Raw genomic sequence first — 21,233 nt, forward strand, 5'->3', positions numbered from 1 at the left:
GTCCAAGGAAACACTTTCTAAATATACAGGTCTCTTCATTTTCTCCTTTTTGTCCCCGAACACGATGTATTTCGTTTTTGCTGAATTGATTTCCAAACCGTGGTCCTTGCAAAACTCCAAGAACCTTAAAAGCAGAATTGAGAGACCCATGGCTGTTCGAGAAAGTAGCAAGGTGTCATCAGCAAATAAAAGGCATGGGAACTTATGCCCACCCATACTGGTGGCATCGCCAGGACAATCTAAAAGGTAAGGAATACAAGCATTAATAAACAGAAGAAACAGGGTAGGCGCAAGAACGCAACCCTGCCTCACACCACGGGCCGCGGGAAATGCTGGAGTCAGACCACCTGCCGGGCCCCATCGTACTTTGGCACAGTTGCCAGAGTAAAGATCTTTAATTATATTAATCATGAAGCCCGGGACTCCAGCATTGCTCATAACCTCCCACAGCTTGGGGCGCGGGACAAGGTCAAAAGCGGATTTCAAATCGACAAAGGCCACGAATGAGTGGCCATGGTCTACATCTACGATCTTCCACTTTATAGTAATGAAGCGGAAGACCTGATCGATGGTGCTGACCTTGTCCCTGAATCCTGCCTGAAGATGGCTTACTGCCTGATTGTTTGCTATCCAGTTTCAGTCTGCCTAGCAGCTGGGAGCAGAATATTTTTTGCAAATTATCTAGTAAGCTGATGGGTCTATAATTTGCTGGGAGACTTTTCTCTCCTTTCCTATGAATGGGCACAATTGTTGCCTCCTTCCAGGAATCCGGATAGGACCTAGTCATCAAGGCAATGTTCGATATCCTATTGATATACCGGGTCCATGTGGGCAAGTCTGATTTGTACAAGTCCGAGGGGATACCATCTGGTCCAGGAGCCTTCCCTGATTTTTGGGCACAAATTGCCAACTCTGTTTCTTTTAAAGTAAAGGGAGGCACCGCAGAGCGACACATTGGAAAGTCTACAGAGTTGGTATCAACAATTTCCGGCAAAGAACCATACAATTCCCTAAAATGAGTAAGCCAGGTGTCAGCAGCAATATAGCATTCTGGAGTGAGTGGAAGGTCTGGGCCTCTGCGTGAAACCAAGAGCCAAAAGAGTTTGACATCATGGGTCCTGGCCGCCTCAGCCAAATCTCCCCATAAGCTTTCCTCATGCTTGCGTTTACTTAATTTGCAAGTGGAGGCTTAAATTCTTCTCGCACTTGCAATGGCTTCCCGATTCTTTGTCTTTAGCGCTTTAGTCAAGAGGCTCTTGGCCTCACGGCATCTCTTTTCAAACCATTTGCAGTTAGGTGCAAGAAAGGAGTTCCTTCGATTCGTGGCAGGTTTGATAAAAAGCTCCTTAAGAGCCGCAAAAAGAGCCACATGGGAAGACATGACTTCCAGAGGGGATAATACAATATAATCATCAAAAATCTGATGTCTAGAAACTAAGCCGCACAGATTGTCGTTTAGCAGATTAGACTTCTGAAACGAGGCCCACCTCACGGCGCGCCTATTGCTAGACAATTTCAAGAGATCATAAACATTAGAAGCAAAAAGTGGCGGAGGTCCTGCAAAAAGAGTTCCATTAAATGCAATTTGTAGAGGGGCGTGGTCACTAGTGGACCGTGGGCCCACTTCCACATCAATTATATAATGCCAAAACCCTTAGATCAAAAATGACATAGTCCAAAATACTGGTATAGAGGCCCCTAAAAAAAGTTGGTCTAGCAGGATTGTCAGCAGGAAATCGGCCATTTCCGAAGCGAAGGCCATGGATTACTACAAGATCTGTTATCTGCGTCGCCCTGCAAGAAGCAATAGACGACGCTGGTTGGATTGGAAAGGGAGCAATATTCCACACTTCGTCTTCGACCTGTGTTGACTCGGCATAAGCCAAGTCAAATTCAATTTGCGCATTAAGGCCGCCTGCAATAATAATACGATATTTAGAACGAAAATCAGATATGAAATTATGCAGGAGATCTAAGTTGTTTTTATATGTGGACAACATTATAGTTTATTAAATCAAACACAAGAGAAGGGTTTGTAAAGGGCATATCCCAAAGTCATATTTTGAGGTCCTCTTACATGTGATAATGACGAATAAAGAAGCAAAGTGAAATAAAACATTTGCCTAGGCTCACACAATTTAGTCAATTGAGGAAGCCAAGATTGATCCCATGTGCAATTCAACAGCTAAATATACATGCATCGCTTCCATACACCCACCTTACACCTCCCCCCCACCGCCACCCCCGCTGGCATCAATGCAGCCCTCGGTCACCCACAGACTGAAGCTTTTTGGGCCCTCAGAAAATGTTTGTGAGTCACCATGCCTTAAAGAGTTGGGGTTTGGGTTGTGCGTTTTGATTATTTCAATGTTTTCTGCCCTAGCAAAGCTGTAGGGTTGCTGCATTTATTATGTTCCTGGTCTATCGTAGAATGCAACTTCCTAAATGGTCACTGGATCAGTCGTCCATCCCCTACAGGGCAGTTGTTCGGATAATGGGAATTCATGTTATTTCTTGTGTTGTATATCACAGCATACCGATTTACTCACAATTGAGCCCTCTTGATATGCTATGTGTTCTCCCGTAGGTTTGCATTGTATTCCCCATGCCATGTAAGTCCACCACTCAATTAGGTGCATCCTTTCTTGGCTGTCCACCTATGTGGCACCTTTATTTCAATTCATATGCTTGTACTTCACAATATTGCTGATGCGGTGAGTTCTCCCTCACCCCATCTGCTTCATGGATGCCCCCACAGCCTGTAAGGTCCACACCACGTACCATAGGACTTTCCCTCTCTTTTTGCAAAGAGGGTTTTTGTGTTTGTTTTTCCCTTATTTTTTTCTTCTCACTTTTTCCCCTTTTTCCTACCTCTTCCCACTAACTATCGCGCCATGGACACATGTCATTAAGCCTAAACGTTATCACACTGTGGCCCACTTTTTCAGGCATCCGCTTTCGAGCTTACACAAGAAGCCATTACTCTTCTCTAAGATGCCTGTTTTAAATGTAATCTCTCTCAAAGTTAAGGGCCTTAACTACCTGGTGAAATGTAGAAAGATCCTAGATTACTGTATCGGCTTCAAGGAGACATAATTTTTCTCAAAGAAACTAAGGTTGGCCACAAATATGCCCTATCCCTTTGCACTGGTTCAGTCTCTGATTAGGCCTGTTACCCTGTGATCTCAAAAAAGTATGGTGTGATTACACTCATTACAAAACATTCTGGCCTCTCTCTTATTAAGGTGGAACAGGACAACGAGGGCAGGTGGACTATCATCACACTTTCACATAGTGATGGTGAACTTTATGGCATCAATATATACGCCCCAATGGTGATAATCCTCAATTTTGGAACACCCTTAGTTCCAAGCATGCCTCATTACCACACTTCAATTTACCCCTGGATGTAATCCTTGACAGGCAGTCAAAATTCCAATACAAACCTCCCAAAGCACATAAAGCCATGCTCAATTTATGCATGAACCAATAAATTATTAGATGTTTACCCCTTTCGTAACTCTACAGGATGTGACTTCACTTTCTTCTCTCCTCATCAAAATTGTTTTTCTATGATCAACTACATACTGCTTAGCGCAGGTCTATTCCAGGAATTTCTTGACTCCTCAATAGAACCAATTTTAGTCTCTCACCATGCTGCAACCACGGTTTCTTTTTAATTCACCTTTATGTGCCTGAGAGAGGTGCTTGGCGCATGAACACTGAGCTCCCAGAATCTGAAGAGTATAGACGATGGCTAGATAAAGAAATTCCACAATTTTTAAAGGAAAACACTGGTTCCGTTTTTTCTCCCATTGTACTTTGGGACACCCTGAAGTGTGCCACTAGTGGCTCCTCCATCAGCCAAATGTAAAAAAACAATAAGGACATAAACATTTCTTTGTCCAACCTAGACAAAGAAAAGACTTCCCTCTAAAAACACACAAAAGACCACTCTCTGATGACAGAAATTAAAGGACTCAAATATGAGTATAATTCCATTATCAGTAAGAGAGCACACCTGACATTCAGGCCCAAAAGAGTAAAAAAAAGCCTCCTATTGAAATAATACCGTTAAATCTCTAGAAGCTTACCTAAAATTTAAACAGAATAACTCCCTTATAACTGCAACTCAAGGCCTAAGACCAAAACATCAGACATTTTAGAGATCTTTAAAAATTTCTATAACTCTCTATACCCCTCTTAGATTGTAACCTCAAAAGATGCTTGTGCAACTGTCTTTAAAAATATACCCATGAAATCTCTCTCGACTGCGGAGAAACTAGCCCTCAATAAGCCAATTAAGCCTAAGGAAATCATTTAGGTAAATAAACCCATCCCTGAGGGTAAGGCCCCTGGTCCTGAGGGACTCCGGATCGATTTCTACAAGACCCTTTTTGAACCGGTCTTGCCACCTCTGGAATCATTATTCAGACATGTTCTCTGTTCCAGCAAAGTCACTGGCTCGGCAGCTGAGGCTACCATAGTAATCCTCCCCATGGAGGGAAAGGACCACCTTGGCACAAAGAATTACAGACTCATCTCCCTTCTGAATATGGAGACAGGAATCTACTTGAAAATCCAAGCTAAACAACTAGAATCTCTGATCCCTAAACTGATTCATCAATCACAGCCTGGGTTTGTTAAGGCATACTGGCATGCAAAAACACTCTTCTTTTTTGTCGTGTAATTGAGAAAGCTGCCCTTCCCCTATCTCTGGCCACTATAGCTGTTGCAGTGGATGCTGAAGAGGCTTTTGATAGAGTATACTGGCCTTTTCTTGAGGCGTCCTCGGACAGTTATAATTTGGGTGAGTTCTTCTCCTCAATGGTTATGTCTTTATACACTGCACCCATAGCTAGAAGAAGAATCAATGGGGCATTCTCCCCCCCCCCCCTTCGCTCTACATCAGGCACTCGTCAAGGTTGTTCTCAATTCCCTCTTCTGTTCCTTCTGGTGATAGATCCCCTCTGTTGATTTTAATTAATGAGACTCCTGATATCAAAGGTGTCAGCTTTAGTCGCTTACACTCAAAACAGCCGCATATGCAGATGATATATTTATCTTTTCAGAAAACCCTGATCCAGAAAGTTATTTCCCTGATTCAATCATTTGCAGAATTTTTAGGCTACACCTTAAACAAAGACAGAGGTTATGCCGCTCCATGTACACTGTCACTCCTCTTCTTTGGCAACCAAAAATTATAACATTTCTTGGTACTTGTTTTTTCAGTAATCTCTCAAAGTCATCCTCTATCAATCATCAGAAGACTTCAGAAAATATCAAGGATCTTCTATCCGCTTGCTCGCCAAAATTTATATTGTGGTGTTGGAGACTGGAAACTTAAAAAATTATGATTAGGCTTGTAGTGAATTTTTTGTCCATGATGCTTCCTGTGCCACAGCGTTTATCTCCAAGTTTCTTCACTACAACTGACAATCTATCGTCAAACTTGTTTTAGGCCAACAATAAACCTAGAATAAGCCTTAAGAAGCTCAGTCTGCTATGTTCGATGGGAGGATGCGGTCTTGCAAATTGGTATAACTATCATACCTCATTTTCCCTCATATGTGGCACATGCTGGTTTGACACTCACTGCACTATAGCAGTCCCTCGGCACATTGTGGAATGTCACCTTATCTCATCATGCTCACTACCTGCGGCACTGACAATGGCTGCTCTGATTCTACCTCACTCCACCCGTATCTTTCTTGAAACTATTTGTGCTCTCAAGATGGTAGATACATTTCTCTCCCCCACTTTATCTAAATCTGTGGCCCTCTCTCTTTGAAATAATCGCAAAACAGTAACAACGGCCTCAGCCAAAGTTGGCCCTATCTGAGCATCAAAAGGCAAGAGCCTGGTATCCAACCAGCTAGTGGATAGCCTTTTACCTTTGCCTCACTTTAAGAGGAACGCTCCTTAACCAAAATGGATTTCCACAGCTTTTTAAAAATCAAGGAGAAACTCTCTAAATTAGATTCTCTGCCTCCTTCAGGTCTATTTCAATTTATTCAGCATGCGAGTAGAGGTGGCTACTTAGGTAGCTACTTAGGGACATATTTATATTCTGTCTGTGCCGAATGTGCGTCAAAAGGTTTGACGCACATTCAGCGCAAACCTTGGTCCATATTTGAACTATGACGCCCGACCCTGTGGACGTCAAAAAACCTCAGTGTGCGTCATTTTTTGGATGCAGGAAACCACCTTGCGTTAATGACATGCAAGCTAGGCGTTCCCGTCCAAAAAATGACTTTAAGGCCTGTGCGCCTTATTTATACTCCTGCGTCATTTTGACGCACAGGAGGGCGTGGGCCTTAAAAAACGGCGCATAGCCTGATGTGCGCCGTTTCTTAACGCCTGGTTGAGGGCAGGCGTTAGGGGACCACTGGGCTCACTTCCATGGTCTCAGACCATGGAAGCAGTCCAGAGGTGCCCTTCCCTGCCCCCAGGGACACCCCCTGCCACCCTCGCCCACCCCAGGAGGACACCCATGGAGGGGAGGACCCATCCCAGGTAAGTACAGGTAAGTTGAGGTAAGTATAATTTTTTTTATTTTTTTAAGTGTCATGGGGGGTTTAATTTGGGCCCCCCTACATGCCACTGTGCCCAATGGCCATGCCCAGGGGACAGGAGTCCCCTGGGCATGGCCAGGCAAGGGGGCATGACTCCTGTCTTTGCTAAGGCAGGAGTCATTTCAATGGGGGTTGTGGTCAAAAAATGGCGCAAGTCCGGTTTGAGCCATGATTTTTGACTCAAACCTGGCTTGTACCATTTTTTGACGCACAACCCCCATTTTCCCCTACACTGGCGCTGCCTGATTTGAGTCATTTTTTTTTACTCTGACCAGCCCGCAGCGCCGGCTAACGTCAATCCTTAAATAAGGCACCCGCATGGTGCGTAGGAATGGTGTTAGCCGGCGGTAAATTTTTTGACGCAAACCAGCGCCGGTGCTGGTTTGCGTCAAAAAGTATCATTATGGGCCTTAGTGTAAAAAATATACACAGCATTACATAGTGCACTAGTCACATCTTCCTCACCAATCCACAAAAAGTGATGGTCTAAGTACCTTCAAACTTTGAACTTGCCTCTCATTCCGGACTCCAGCTTGCCACAAATCTCTAACAATCTCCTCAGAAATAAAAGGATTCCTTCTCTGTCTCAGACATGGTTCTATGCTGCACACTTCTTATACTGGACACCATCTAGAATACTTAAGTTGCGTTTGATTGAACCCGACCTAGTCCTCCAAAGAAGTTATCAGCAATCCTGACCATATGTTTCTGATATGCAAACACCTATCTACTTATTGGGCTGAGGTTCACTAGTGGCTCACCACTGTTTTCAATATGAGATTTCCTTTAACCTTATCTCTCATTATGTTGGCCCCCCATGCATGAAGCGCCTCTCTGGACCTGGACTTATCTTACAAAAATCAGGCACTATTGGACCTATTTTTGAGAGTGCCCATTAAAGTCATCTTATTAGTATGAAAAGTGCAAAATAACATTTCCTTTCACACATGGTTTGCATCGGTCACTTATCTCAGAAGCACACATATTTGACAAAATGTGATACTCTCTTCTGGGACCACTGTCCCGTCACAGTCGATTTGGTGCACTCTTCACAGTTTTATGTCCGAAACCTATCAGCCTCTTTCTCACCATTTGACTCAATTACGCGCAAGCTGGCTTACTTACTCCTGACAAAGTAGTTGTTTCCTCATGACATACACCCCTCTCCTCTATCCCTCCCATCCCTCTCGCCTCACTTTTACTTATCTTCTATCTTCTTTCCTATTGTTTTGTATATCTCATCCTGTTGGCCCTACAATCCTCCCTTGCTATCTCCATTTTACAGGACGTCTCTTCTGTAATTATCTGACAATGTTAGCCATTAGGCCTTTGCACAATCTATCATTACTACTCACAATGTTATAATATGTACTTATATTATTATGAAGGTATGGCATTTCTATGTTATGTTCCCTGATACATGCCTAATGGCGAATTTTGGTGAGTCTCCTGCCTATACATTTGGATGTCTATTATTGATATCAGTCATTGTATCTGTCATCCTTGTACCATGTTGGGCCTCCGAAATTTGTAAAGTGTTCATACATTCAATTTTTTCTATATTTTCTAAAACATGTAATAAAATATTTGGAACAAAAAAAAAGTAGTTCAGGGCGAAGCATGGACCTAAAACCCCATGCTCTGGGAGAGATGGAAAAATCCAAGAACTCAAAGAGAGAACATGCAAATTCATATCCTACCCAATGCAAAATCTTGAAAGCAATTATACTGATATTGGCCATTATGAAGCAGAAAACAAAGATTCATTCTAAATAAAGGGAAAGTTTATATTTGTGAACACAGTTTTGCCAGAAGAGAACCCCAACAGCACTCCAGGTCAGATGCCTCGAGTAATTCAATGAAAATACAGTCCAGAGATTGGTGCTGGTTGAAGATATGAAAATTATAAAGGGGGTTTCCAAAGACTGCATCTTTGTTACATGCAGCCTAAGAAACTAGGTGGGCACTCAAATCAAATCTAGTTAAATCTAAATAGAATTCCTGATTTCTCAGTGACTTAACATTCTTATCAGATCGAGAAACACTAGATGCTATCCATTAAGGTCACTGAGTGAATATTGAACCTAGAATATCGAGGTGTACAAATATTGAGTTCAAAATAATGAATCCCAAATATAGAAATGTAACGAGGCATATGTTTTCTATATCTAACTCCACATATATGTGCCTTGATGATGGAAAACAGTACTCCTATAGTACAGTTTTACATTATTCTTACTTGCTTTTGTGAATCGCCATGTCTCTCTTTAAATCTGCACCAACGGTATTAAACCGGTATGTGCAACCATCATTCTATATTTCCCACAGATATTCGGACAAGAGATAGCTCAACTTCCATACTGCCAACCAGGAATTCAGTACTATACTATGAAGGCAATGTATTGCAAATTGGGTTGGTTTATTTAATTATTTCTTTATTTATGTGTTTATTTGTAAAGCGTAACATTCCGCTTAAATCATCTTGGCACTAGGAAACATGCCAATGTTGTAGCCTGTGGAAGAAGGTTTGAACTAAAAACTCTTATCAATGCAAATAAGTGTTCGTGGCCCTCTGAAACTGAAACACAACCTGAAACGTTCTGCCACAACAACGACCTTACTTATATATGGCTTCTTTGTAGATATGTTGGTCGTCGATATTTTTGCCCAAGTATTTTTCTAGCACAATATTTAGAATTCAGTGTTCCAGTACCATGCCTGCCCCTGATCTCAGATGTGCAAAAACAGGCGGAGAAATCCCATTAAGCCAAAGGGTCTAAAATTAGTGAGGAAAGGGAGTCAATTTGACTCCTCAAAAAAGCCAAAAAATGATAAAGGATCAATTTCAATTTAGTAAAGGGCTCTCAGAAAGATATACTACCGAAGGGTTCTTGAAAACATCACAGAAAATATTCGCATTAACCGAAACATGTTCTGCATAAAATATAAGCCACAAAGGTTCATTCATAGAACTGGTTTTACAAAACAATGTGAAGTGCTACGAATGTGACGGCGCAGGGCTCAATGTGTTTCATGTGATAAGTGGTAAATGAAGTAGAAACACAGCAGTAGAAACAAGTCAAGGAACTAACATATGTCAATCTATTGAAGAAGGCCCAAAATGCTGTTATGGTCATTTGGTGATGGTTGCTACGGTGATTTAAATTTCAAAACATATTTTCATTTGATGTTAAGGGAATCTGAAAACTACAAGTTGACTATCACCCCCCCTTATTGAGGACACCTCCTTCATAATGTGTGGGTTCGCAGAATAAATGTTTACCATTTCCAGCACGAGTATGTATTCAGGGGCACATCTTCCAAGAGCTCACACCTCACGTTGTTTCCTGCACAGGGACTAAGGAGACGGCGTTCATTTATGCAGTGACAGCGGCAGGGCTCGTCCACTCAGTGACAAGGACGTGCAGTGCCGGGAATATGACTGAGTGCTCGTGTGATGCCAGCCTACAGAACAGCGGCTCTGCCAGCGAGGGCTGGCACTGGGGCGGCTGTTCGGACGATATTCAGTATGGAATGTTGTTCAGCAGAAGATTCGCCGACAGTCCTACTACAAACTCAACTGAGAAAGAAACTGATAGCCTGGCACTGATGAACCTGCACAACAGTGAGGCCGGCAGGCAGGTATGTATCCCGAGTCCCATCACAAGGCCATGCTTCTGGCAGATGTCTCCATGAACACACAAAGGTGTAATGGTGTTATGACTTTGAAGGCACTTCAGCTGTGGAATGACTAGATGTACAAAGCACTTTTACGATCATTAACTCTGCAATATGCAAAACCACAGGGCTCTCCGCGGTAAAAGGCCTTTTCTCGATGCACAAAAGCCATTTAATGAGTCAGACAATTCTTTCCAATTCATTTAAAGAGATTTTGCAATCCGTTCCCAATTGCAAATATGAGGGGAGAAGAATAATGTATCAATTAATGTCTCAATGGTTTGTGGCTGCAATACAGTAGCAAACCATTGAGAAGATACCGAACGTCGAGTTGGGGTGGTAGCTGAACCTCATAGGGGAAGGTGACCCTTTGGGACACCTTCCCTTTTGTGAATCGTGATGAGAGTCACAGAGGAAGACTTGTTAGTACATTGGTCACATTGTAATGTTAAAGATTAGCAAAAAAAAGTCAGTGCTCCACTTAAAGCATTCTGTTCGTGGCCCTTGCCTTATGACATCGATAACCATCCAGAAATGACAAGGGCTAATCGGCTGCGTACTGACAATTACATTTAGCCTGCAGAAGCTGAAGATGAGTTCTAGGTAACCCTAGTACTGCTTGCAGTGCTGGAAGTGGACCCAATCTCTGGTCAACATGCTCCACAAATTACTTAAAGGCAGAGGGTTTTCAAAGTATGACTGTGTGTGATTTGGAGAAAAACACACACAGTCATACTGTTCCTATCAGCCATATGAACATTGGGTCTGCTTTGTGCTCTTGGCCAATGTTGATACCACTTCCTCGTCCTTACCCTTGGTAATCCTTCACTAGAAGTGGCTTCTTAACTACCATGGGGCCAGTAATAGAAGATACTATCACCACTGGAATTACAACGTCTGTGTCACTCTGCAGATCTGGTGTCTTTCACCCAAAAACTCTGCATCAATAACTCAGTGTGAGCTGAGCTACCAGCCTCAGCTCCTGGGAACTAGTAAACATGAGGTTCATAGTCCTTAGATTATGAAGGTAAATCATGGGGGTAGGGGCGAGGGGGAGAGAACAGATAACTGTATTAGCCTTCACATTTTATCTCCACCCCCTTGCCTCAAGAGCATAAATACCTGACCCTTGAAACAGAAGTACTACTTTTCTGTTTACCTATTGGGGCATTCTAATGAGCTCTGGATCTGGAAAAGCAGTTTTTTTCCTTTTATGTTTATGTTTAAAGATCTAACGGTTAATTCCCCATCTGATGGAAAGAGTACAGTCCGACAATGTGGAGAAGGTCATTACCTCTCCCATCTTGATGGTACCCTGTAAGTCAAATTTAAGTACAAAACTGGCCCTGCAGTCATCTTTATACCTTGAAAGGAACTGTCCTCATGGTGAGTTTCTTCAAGATACAAAAACCTTGGTGACGTTTTTAAGAAACAAGCTCCCTGAACATGAGTTTATTTTTGTAAAACAAAAAACTAATGACCTTCACACTCTGGGATTTTTCTCTCAGGGCGCGGGGGTCATTATTGTTTTTCTCCTGTCCTTCACCACCCTGATTTTCTTGGCAGTGATGGACAGTAAAAAACACCCATCACACCATTTGTTGTAAATGGAGTGGGTGGTGTGATGACTTTACTCCAATGGCCCCAACTCCATCAGGCCATCTAAGTAAGCTATCCATTGACGGAGCCAACAGGGCCTCCACCAAAGGAAACTTTACGGTCTGCCAATCTGTAATGAGGCGAGTACACTGAGCACTTGGTGGACAGGGTACTCTTTTACTTTTGTCCACCAAACTCTAAATCAGCCCTTTGGTGACTTTGTTCTGCTTGATGGTTAGGTATGTCAGGCCCCTTTGAAGGATGTCAGAGCCCATGCAATGTCCAGGTTCAGAGGCCCCCTGCTTCCCACCCACCAATTACAATGCAAGGGTGGAGGAGGATATGCCACCAGTCAGATGGCAAAATACCTGCATTTTCTCTTATCAGGTACACATCCAGCATCCACCGTGTTAGAGTTAAGTGGCAGCAACCACTAGTTGATTTACATGTGGTTTGATAGGGAGGCAGGATGGTGATAGCATGTCAGTACAACTCTGATCTGACAGTAGCTCCTTGTCTTCTCTTTGGAGCTTTCAGAATTGCTGAAGAGTTTCTGACCCCTTATCTGGGAACGAGGCACCATTTGTCCCCCAAATCCTGGTATTATTTTGTATTATCATCTATGCAGTGCCCAAGAAACCTCCCAAAAAATGAGAACTAGCAATGCACAAGGCACTCATAAGTGATGAGAAGTCCATTGGATGCCCCTTGCAATGCTCAGCATTCACAGGAGTGTGGGTAATCCCCAGGATACAGAGATTTCTGGCTCGCAAGGCTTCCGCCAAGGGGCCCAGCAGGGTTGTTATGTGCAACAGGGATATCAGCAGGGTGTTCAAGCACTGCTATGCTGATGTCTTCACAGCCGTTTTCTTGGCACGGCCTGACCATCACTGTGGCTAGGGGAATTACTACCAGCAGCCATGGCACTGGAATGGTGGAGTGGTGGTAGTGATTAAGCCTGGCCGGAAGCATTCCATCCGACCAGGTTAAAATAAAGGTGCTAGTGCTACCATAAGCTCAATTCTTTAATTGCTCCACTTTTACCACTGAGTGGATGAGCATTGGTTAAAGATAATTTTCATGATAAAGAACTTGATAGTAGTACATGGGTCTCTTTTCCCTTGGTCCCATTACTTTCTTCCATCCTTCATGTGCAGTCCTCCTGCTTCGATCTCTAATGTATTCAGGTTTCAGAGCAATAAATGTCTGATCACAGTACTGAGAATTGTACTCCTTCTTTTATTGTCTTTACCATCACCATACAAAAGATCCCACCACTTCTCCCTGCGTTCGTACAAAAACTGCAGTGACCAGTTATCTCTTTACAGTTGGGATAAGAGTAAAACACCTTATCCAGGATTGCCAGCATATCTTCCTCACTGTCTACTACAGTTGCAGAATGCTGTGACAGGCTAGTTGTTGGAGTGATGGAAGAAATTATATTTCCCCTCTGTGTGTGATCTCCATTGGTTTCCTTTGTATAAATGTTTCCAGTTCAGGGTATTAGACAGGACCAACATTTCCATGGGGCGAATGTATTAATTAAGTTCTCAGTAGAACCTAGTGATTTCTCAGTTTTCTTCTGCTCACCTTGTAGAAGGCGTACAGGGCCTATTTGTGTGTGTGATAGTGCTGCACTTACAGATGACCTTGCTATTGGTGATTTAAACCTCCTAAATCATCTCTATTTAGCTCCCACCACAGTTGTTTCTGATTCAGTGTCCCAAAGCATGTGGAAACCATTTAAGGTAATTGCTAGCTCTATAACCTGCAAAGAAAGACTCCAACTCTACCACAGGTGTGCATGCATTTTAAAGTAGCAGATAGCACTTTGTAAGGTTGAAAAAGGCAGTAAAAATGAACACTTCTACTTACCCACTTGCTAAGTGGAATGGTCTTTATTGCCTCTGATTGGGGCGCATGAGTCATCAGTACTTTGATATTGTTTGCACTGGGAAAGGGAGCACAAGAATCTCCCAAATGTGAATGAGACTATCCAGAAACTGAGTCCTGGTTTTTGTTTGGAATGTTGTGTCAGCTCTCATCTGCCCCCGAAGAAGATGTAGTATCTTGGTACCATCTTTAGGCCAGAACATGGTGTGCTACAGTAGCATTAGGTCAATATTTTTAGGTCTATGTTGGCAGAACCTTAAGGGAAGGATCAGACGGCAGCAGATGCTGGTCTTAACTATGGTGATTAACGTATGAGCAGATATCATCAATTCAGTTGACACTTCCCTTAACATTCAGAGTGAATGTCCAGAAAATTCAGGGACTCAGAATCCCAACCAGAATTTTCCACCTATTGCCACCAGCCAACGCTACCTTGCCCAAAAGTCGTCAAGGCGTAATAATGGCATCAGGCAGTCAGACACAATCTATAACTAGATCAGCTGCACCAAGTGGCATTTGTATGGCACAATGTGGAGCATGTTCTGTCGATAAATGACAGAGCGCAGTAGGTAGGTGAAGGCCATGCTTGAAAGCAGAATCTAAAAGACCAACAGGTGGTTGATATAGGTGGAGATAGTATCATGAGAAGTATAGAAGTAACAAAAGTATATTATACATGAAACATAGTGTCTGCCTAGTGTTGGCTGTTCTACAGGGTTTATACAGCTATTATACATTTTTAGCCACAAGGTTTCCAATAAAGTAGTGGGCCAAGGCAGATCAAAGTCTCTCTCCCACTGAAGTTCAATCCCAGATTTTGATTTTAACAAAGGAGGATTACAGAGAAGTTTATATATAATGGAGGCTTTAGTAAATGGGTTAAAAACCTGAAATATCTTGAGCAAAGAAGAAGAGACTGTAGAACCAGAGCATCTAGTTTTAAGTTTATGAGAAGTTATAACCTGGACTGAAATGAGGCAGAACAATGAAAGTGCAACTGGAACTGAGGAAATTTGAGAGGATCACAATTCTCAAAAAGTTCTGGAACCCATATCATATCTCGATCCCGCCAAGATTTCTAGTAAATAGGTCTATTATGATATTTAATAAATTTGTTGTACCACAGGGGCATTTGGAGACAAATCACATTAGACACAAATTTGGAAGAAGAGTATAATGACAACAATGAACAAGTATGTTGAAACACTAAGGGCCTGAGTTAGTTTTTGGTGGACGGGTTGCTCCTTCACAAATATGATGGATTTCCCATCAGCAGAAATATAAATCCTGTCCCCCAAGCACTAAATCCGGACCTATTTGATTAACTACAGAGGGTGTTGACGAAAAAGACAGAATTTCAGAGAAAGATAAGGGATAAAGTAGTGATTCCTCGATTGAAACCATAGAGGAGAGAAAGCAGAAGTGGTCTGTCATTATCATGCAAAAGCTTGGTGAAGACCAAAGGCTTTATGATAGAGATGAAAATCAGGAAAATGAACCCCTCCCTCCTGTTTACATAGTATGGCTAAAAAAATGTGGGACCTCTCCTCCTTTCATAAAAAAGTAGTGAGTCAAGCTTCTTGAAGTAAAGGAGGGAGATTTTGACCAGTATCATTGAAATCGTATAAAGGATAATAGGCAAGATCATTAACTTAATAGAGTCATTAACTTTATAGACCCTACACAATCCCACCACGGTAGAAATAAAGGATTCCAACCACAAAGTAAATGTTCAAATTTAGATAACGATTCTTTTAAATTAAGGTGGACTATCTCTGTGATGGATTTAGAAAACCAAAGACCTCAATATTTGATCTTCAAAGGTGACTAAGAAAAACCTGAAGATTCAAAGGATTGTCTAGTACAATCGTTTATTCAAGGAAGGATGTCAGTCTTATCACAATTAATTTTATATCTGGAGATAGATGAGAAGAGTGAAAACACAACTAATAAAGCAGGTAATGAAATATCAGGATTGGATATAAGCAGCAGGATGGGATGTCATCAGCCTAACCTACTAATTTTAAATAAGGCTTGCCATACAGAAACCCCGAAATTAGAGATTTTGTTTTAGATTTGAGCAAGAAGAGGTTCCAAAGCCAGAAGAAATAATAGAAGAGAAAGAGATGACAAACACCTCATTGGGGTGGGATGTAGGGAGATGCAATAACATTTACTATCACAGAAGCTTTGGGAGACATATATAATAAGGGTATAAGAGAAGTAAACTGAGGATCAATGCCATACCAAGGTGGAACTGAAAGCATACAATCCCTGCCTAATCTATTAAAAGCTTTTTCATCATCAAACGTGATTGCTGCCAACGAATAAGACGATGAGCTTTCCTAAGGACATCATAAAATAAGCGGGTATTATCTGAGGAAAGCCTACCCTGTATAAATCCTGATTGCTCCTTCCCAGTTAGCAAAGATAGAAAGGGATTTACATGCAAGGTCCATATTTTTGCAAAATGTTTGTAATCAACATTAACAAAAGAGATGGGACGATAATTTTTCAATGGGTAGGGTCTTTACCCTCCTTATGTATGAGCCATATAGAGGCCTTCTGAAATTTGCCTGTGGCAGAATTAGATTAAACAAAGAATTGAAATAACTGTAACCATTTTGGTATGAAAAGAGCAGATTAATGATGGAAAAATGCAAGTGAAAAGCCATCCGGTCCAGGTGATTTGCCTTTCTTAAGTATGGATACAGCATGGGTAACTGTATTGATATATCTGCTTTTAAAGGAGATAAATATGTGTCCCTATTCCTAGAGTAGCAAAAACCATCCAAATAATTAACAATATCAGTTTGTTAGGCACAGTTTCAGGAGTAAAGAGAGACCTATAAAATTGTTCAAATTCAGCAACAATATGACATTCTTTACAAATAGAAGCTCGCTAAGTAACATGATGGATGCAGCATGTTTTGAGATTTCATTAAATCATAGTTTTGCTTTAACCAAATCTTGCAAGATTTTATTAGATTTAGATTAATAAAATCGATGCTCTAGTGCCTCAATAGATGCTAGCAAATCTTTATGATCTTTGAGAAAACGTTTTTTTTTTCTTGCTATATCATAAAGGATCCACATGCAGCTGCTTTAGAAGTGTCCTGTAACAGTGGAGTAGAAAGAGTGGGGTCATTATGAATTTCCAAAAACTCATGGGTGAATGAAGTGAAGACAGAAGAAAATGTACAATCTTCCATTAAAGAACTATTAAAATGGCATCTGCCATTTGGTTTCCTAATAGGAACCATGTCTAAATCAATAATAACTGTGACATGATATGAAATAAGAATGTACCCAATCTCACTGGAGACAGCATTTTGGGACAAACGTTTGCTTAAAAACATATGATCCAATCTGGATAAAGAACCATGAACAGGAGAGTAAATTGTATAATCTCTGGAGGTGGGGTTAAAAAGCTCCCGGGACATGGCTCATGCATCATGTTCAGTAGCAATTTATCAGGAGATTGACAGTCTGGAAAAAGGGTCCACGATCTGATTAAAGTGAACCCCAATAAAAAGTAATTATCCATATAAAGAATACATTTCTTTTCCATGTTAGTCCAAAAGTGATAATCAATCTGGGTAGGAGCATAATATTAAATATTGTCAAGGGAATTTAACCATAAACCCTCTCCCGTCCTCATTCCACCCCTGGGATAAAATAGGAAAATCTAATCTTTGTTGCAAAAAATTATAACACCATTTTTCTTGTTGAGTGCGGGGGTGGCAAAAGGCTTCCCCACCCAATACATTTTAGGTTTCTGAGCCTCAATTTCAGAGAGATTAGGGCCCGTATTTATACTTTTTGACGCTAAACTGCGCTAACGCAGTTTAGCGTCAAAAAATTTTGCGCCGGCTAACGCCATTCTGAAGCGCCATGCGGGCGCCGTATTTATTGAATGGCGTTAGCCGGCGCAAGCAGACCGGCGCTGCCTGGTGTGCGTGGAAAAAAACCACGTACACCAGGCAGCGCCGGCGTAGGGAAAAATGGCGTTAGGGCGTCTTAAAAATGGTGCAAGTCAGGTTGACGCTAAAAAATCGCCTCCACCCGATTTGCGCCATTTTTAACGACGCCCAGACGCCATTTACATGACTCCTGTCTTAGTAAAGACAGGAGTCATGCCCCCTTGCCCAATGGCCATGCCCAGGGGACTTCTGTCCCCTGGGCATGGTCATTGGGCATTGAGGCATGTAGGGGGGCACAAATCAGGCCCCCCTTTGCCAAAAAAAAAATATAAAAAAAAAATATATATACTTACCTGAACTTACCTGAATGTCCCTGGGATGGGTCCCTCCATCCTTGGGTGTCCTCCTGGGGTGGGCAAGGGTGGCAGGGGGGGTCCCTGGGGGCATGGGAGGGCAGCTGTGGGCTCATTTTGAGCCCACAGGTCCCTTAACGCCTGCCCTGACCCAGGCGCTAAAATCCGGCGCAAATGCGGGGTTTTTTGGCCCGCCCACTCCCGGGTGTGATTTTTGCCCGGGAGTATAAATACGACGCATTTGCGTCGCAGTCAGTTTTTTGGACGGGAACGCCTACCTTGCATATCATTAACGCAAGGAAGGCGTTCACGCAAAAAAATGACGCTCTTTACTCATAGTTTGGCGCTAGACGTGTCTAACGCCAAAGTATAAATATGGCGTTAGTTTTGCGCCGAATTTGCGTCGAAAAAAACGACGCAAATTTGGCGCAAACGGAGTATAAATATGCCCCTAGATTCTTGCAGAATAACCAAATCTGGATTACATTTGTCTAAGCAAGAACTCTCTGGCTAATAGGAATATTAAAGCCTTTTATATTCCATGGAATAACTCTGAATGTAACAAAAAGAAAAAAATTGATAACTCATTTGGTCTTTATTATTAAACAACGAAAACAGTAGATTAGATAACAAGGAAATGTAACAAATATATGGGGACACAAAATGAAAGGATGAACAGAAAGAAATAGATAGGAGAGCATAGGAGATAAAAATGGAAAAAGAGCAAATAAGACAGTACATGTCAAGCAAGTGATGACTGAAAGAATGTACCTGGTTGAGGCAAAGAGGTAAAAGATGGTGGGGTGGAGGCAACACTGATGGAAGATAGCACAACCAGCGTCAATATGTATGATAGGATAAATGAGAATGAGTAAGGGCATCAAATTATTGAACACATCTGTGACAGAAACAAATGGGAGGAAGTTAAAAACATCAGTTGAACAATCATGTAACACAAACAACTAGAGAACATCTGAGGGTGACAAGGAATGCAGTTTAAACATGTTCAAATAGATGTTTAGGAACTTAGACACTGCAAAAGATAAAACAGATACGCCATGAAAAGTATCAATGACAGGAGGGTTTTGATGTATCCATAACCTAACTTGTATGATCGTTAAGGAACTTCAGGAGCTTGGGGGGCATGGCCGAACCAGGCAAAATGTCGGACGAGTAGGCGCACGGCTCCGACAGGGCCTGCTATTTGATCCTGCTGAACGGCCCTCCAAGAGACCTAGCGGGATAATCCGCTCGGATCGGGAGAGTGTGACCCGGGGGGGAGCAGTGGAGCCCGAATCTGTCTCCCCTGATCCATCTGGTGCGGCGATTGGGGAGCGGCCCTGGCGCGCACCGGGCTCGACTTTGGAGCCGCGGCCTCGGGTGGAGCGGAGCACCCGGAGGGGAAGGCAAGAAGAGGCTGTGGCCTGTGGCGGGCCCCGAGGACGTCACCGTGAACTGGGCCATGCTGAGGGGCCGCTCGGGACCTGCCCCTGGCCTCAGCGTTGTTGGAGCTGCCCCGCTGACCTCTGGGGCTGTGGAGGCGGTGGTTGGAGCTCCGGTCCCAGGTGCACCAAGTAGGTGAGAGGCAGCCGAGGAGCGAGACCCGAGTTGGACTGTGGGTGCCCCCAGGGCTGACGGAGAGAGTCCCTGGCGCCTATTGGAGAGTGGCGGGGACGGCGGGGACCCCTTGGGGGATCGAGGGGCACACCCCCTGGAGTGAGAGGATCCGCTGCTGGGTGCTACCTGCCTCCCCAAGAGAGTGGACATACTGGAGCAGGGTGGCAGAGGCGGCCTGAGCTGGCTGGGCAACGGCCGAGTCTGGTGCTGGGGAGAGACAGGTGAGCCTATGCTGGGGGCCTGATGGCCCCTCCGGGGCGCTGACCCCACCACGAGGACTTATGCCACAACGCAGCAACGCCGTGCATGCGGAGCAGACGGGGAGCTGGCGGCGGACCCCCAAAAACGACCTGCAATGACACACTGAGTGAACAGAAAGTGTGCCGGTTCGCGGGCATCGTTGGAGGGAGAACCCTTTGGTCAAGAGAACGGTGGCTGGGACATCAGCAGGCCCTATAGGAGTGTGCCACGAACGTCGAGATCCGAGGCTTACAGCAGAGGGGGCCCGCTCTGAACGGGTACTTAAAACCACAGAGCAGCGTCTTGCAGATGCCATCCAGAGCCCAGAATAAAGGCAATATGGCGAGTCGCAGAGCCCCAACCGAGCGTGGCGGAGAGCACAGCGGGGATCCCAACCACCCAACAGTGCAAGCTACACTTGATAAAATACTAGGTGCCATTGAAGACACCAAAACAACCCTGCAACATGATATCAACCAGGTGGCGGTCATGTCGTGTGTAGACCGACTAGTGCAGGGGGTTTGGGAGTCCCGGATTTTGAACTTTACTATCTGGCATGCCAGCTACATTGGATTTCCAGATAGTGTTCTAGGGGGGTCGCCTAGACAGGTGCACTCAAAAAGGTGCGACAGATACAGAGTGGATCATAGCACAAATGATAGGCCGACGAGTTGAGGCACAGGAAGAGAGCATCATGACGAAGGTAGCCCTGTCGTGCTGGAAGCGATGCTTGAGACACGTGGGGAGTGGGCACCCTTACTCTGCTGCACTGCCTTTATCTGTGATAACACAGGGCACCAAGGAGGGCATCTTACTGGGTTCCAGCCTGGGAGTCTGGGCCAAAGCTGGGGTAGAGAATATAGGAGACCTCTTCAGTGATGGTGTATTAAGATCTTTCACAGAAATGACTGATCAGAAAGGAATACCAACCGGGCAATTTCTACTACATCATCACTTGTTACACCACATAAAGGCACAATGGGACACAGTTAATGCAGAACCTACCACACACCGGGTCCTACATCTCCTGCTAACCTCTGGAACCGACCGACACCAGATATCTGGATTGTATAAGGCCCAGAGTGATGACACACTCGACCCACTGCAGACACTGAGGGAGAGATGGGAAAAGACATTAGGTAGAGATATGTTGGAGGCAGAGTGGAGGAAGGTACTGGCATACCCGCAGGTGGTCTCACGAAATACTAGACTTCGATACATACAGTACAATTACACCCACAGAACATACCTCACCCTGCACCGGCTGAACCTGATATACGAGGGTGAACCCAGGGTTTGCCCTAGATGATGAGAAGTAGATGCGGATCTGGACAATATGATGTGGCACTGCCCTG

At 43.5% G+C, this 21,233-nt stretch overlaps 1 protein-coding gene across 1 annotated transcript in view; it reads left to right on the plus strand.

Annotated features, from left to right (window-relative positions):
• WNT16 (Wnt family member 16) overlaps nucleotides 1–21,233 on the plus strand; it is a 62,937-nt gene that overhangs the window by 22,507 nt on the left and 19,197 nt on the right. Inside the window, exon 3 of the mRNA XM_069229866.1 lies at nucleotides 9,931–10,217. Coding sequence (XP_069085967.1) covers nucleotides 9,931–10,217 — 287 coding nt within the window. The remainder of the gene's footprint in view (nucleotides 1–9,930; nucleotides 10,218–21,233) is intronic.

This window comes from Pleurodeles waltl, chromosome 4_1, assembly GCF_031143425.1.
Source record: "Pleurodeles waltl isolate 20211129_DDA chromosome 4_1, aPleWal1.hap1.20221129, whole genome shotgun sequence".
Taxonomy (NCBI): Eukaryota; Metazoa; Chordata; class Amphibia; order Caudata; family Salamandridae; genus Pleurodeles; species Pleurodeles waltl.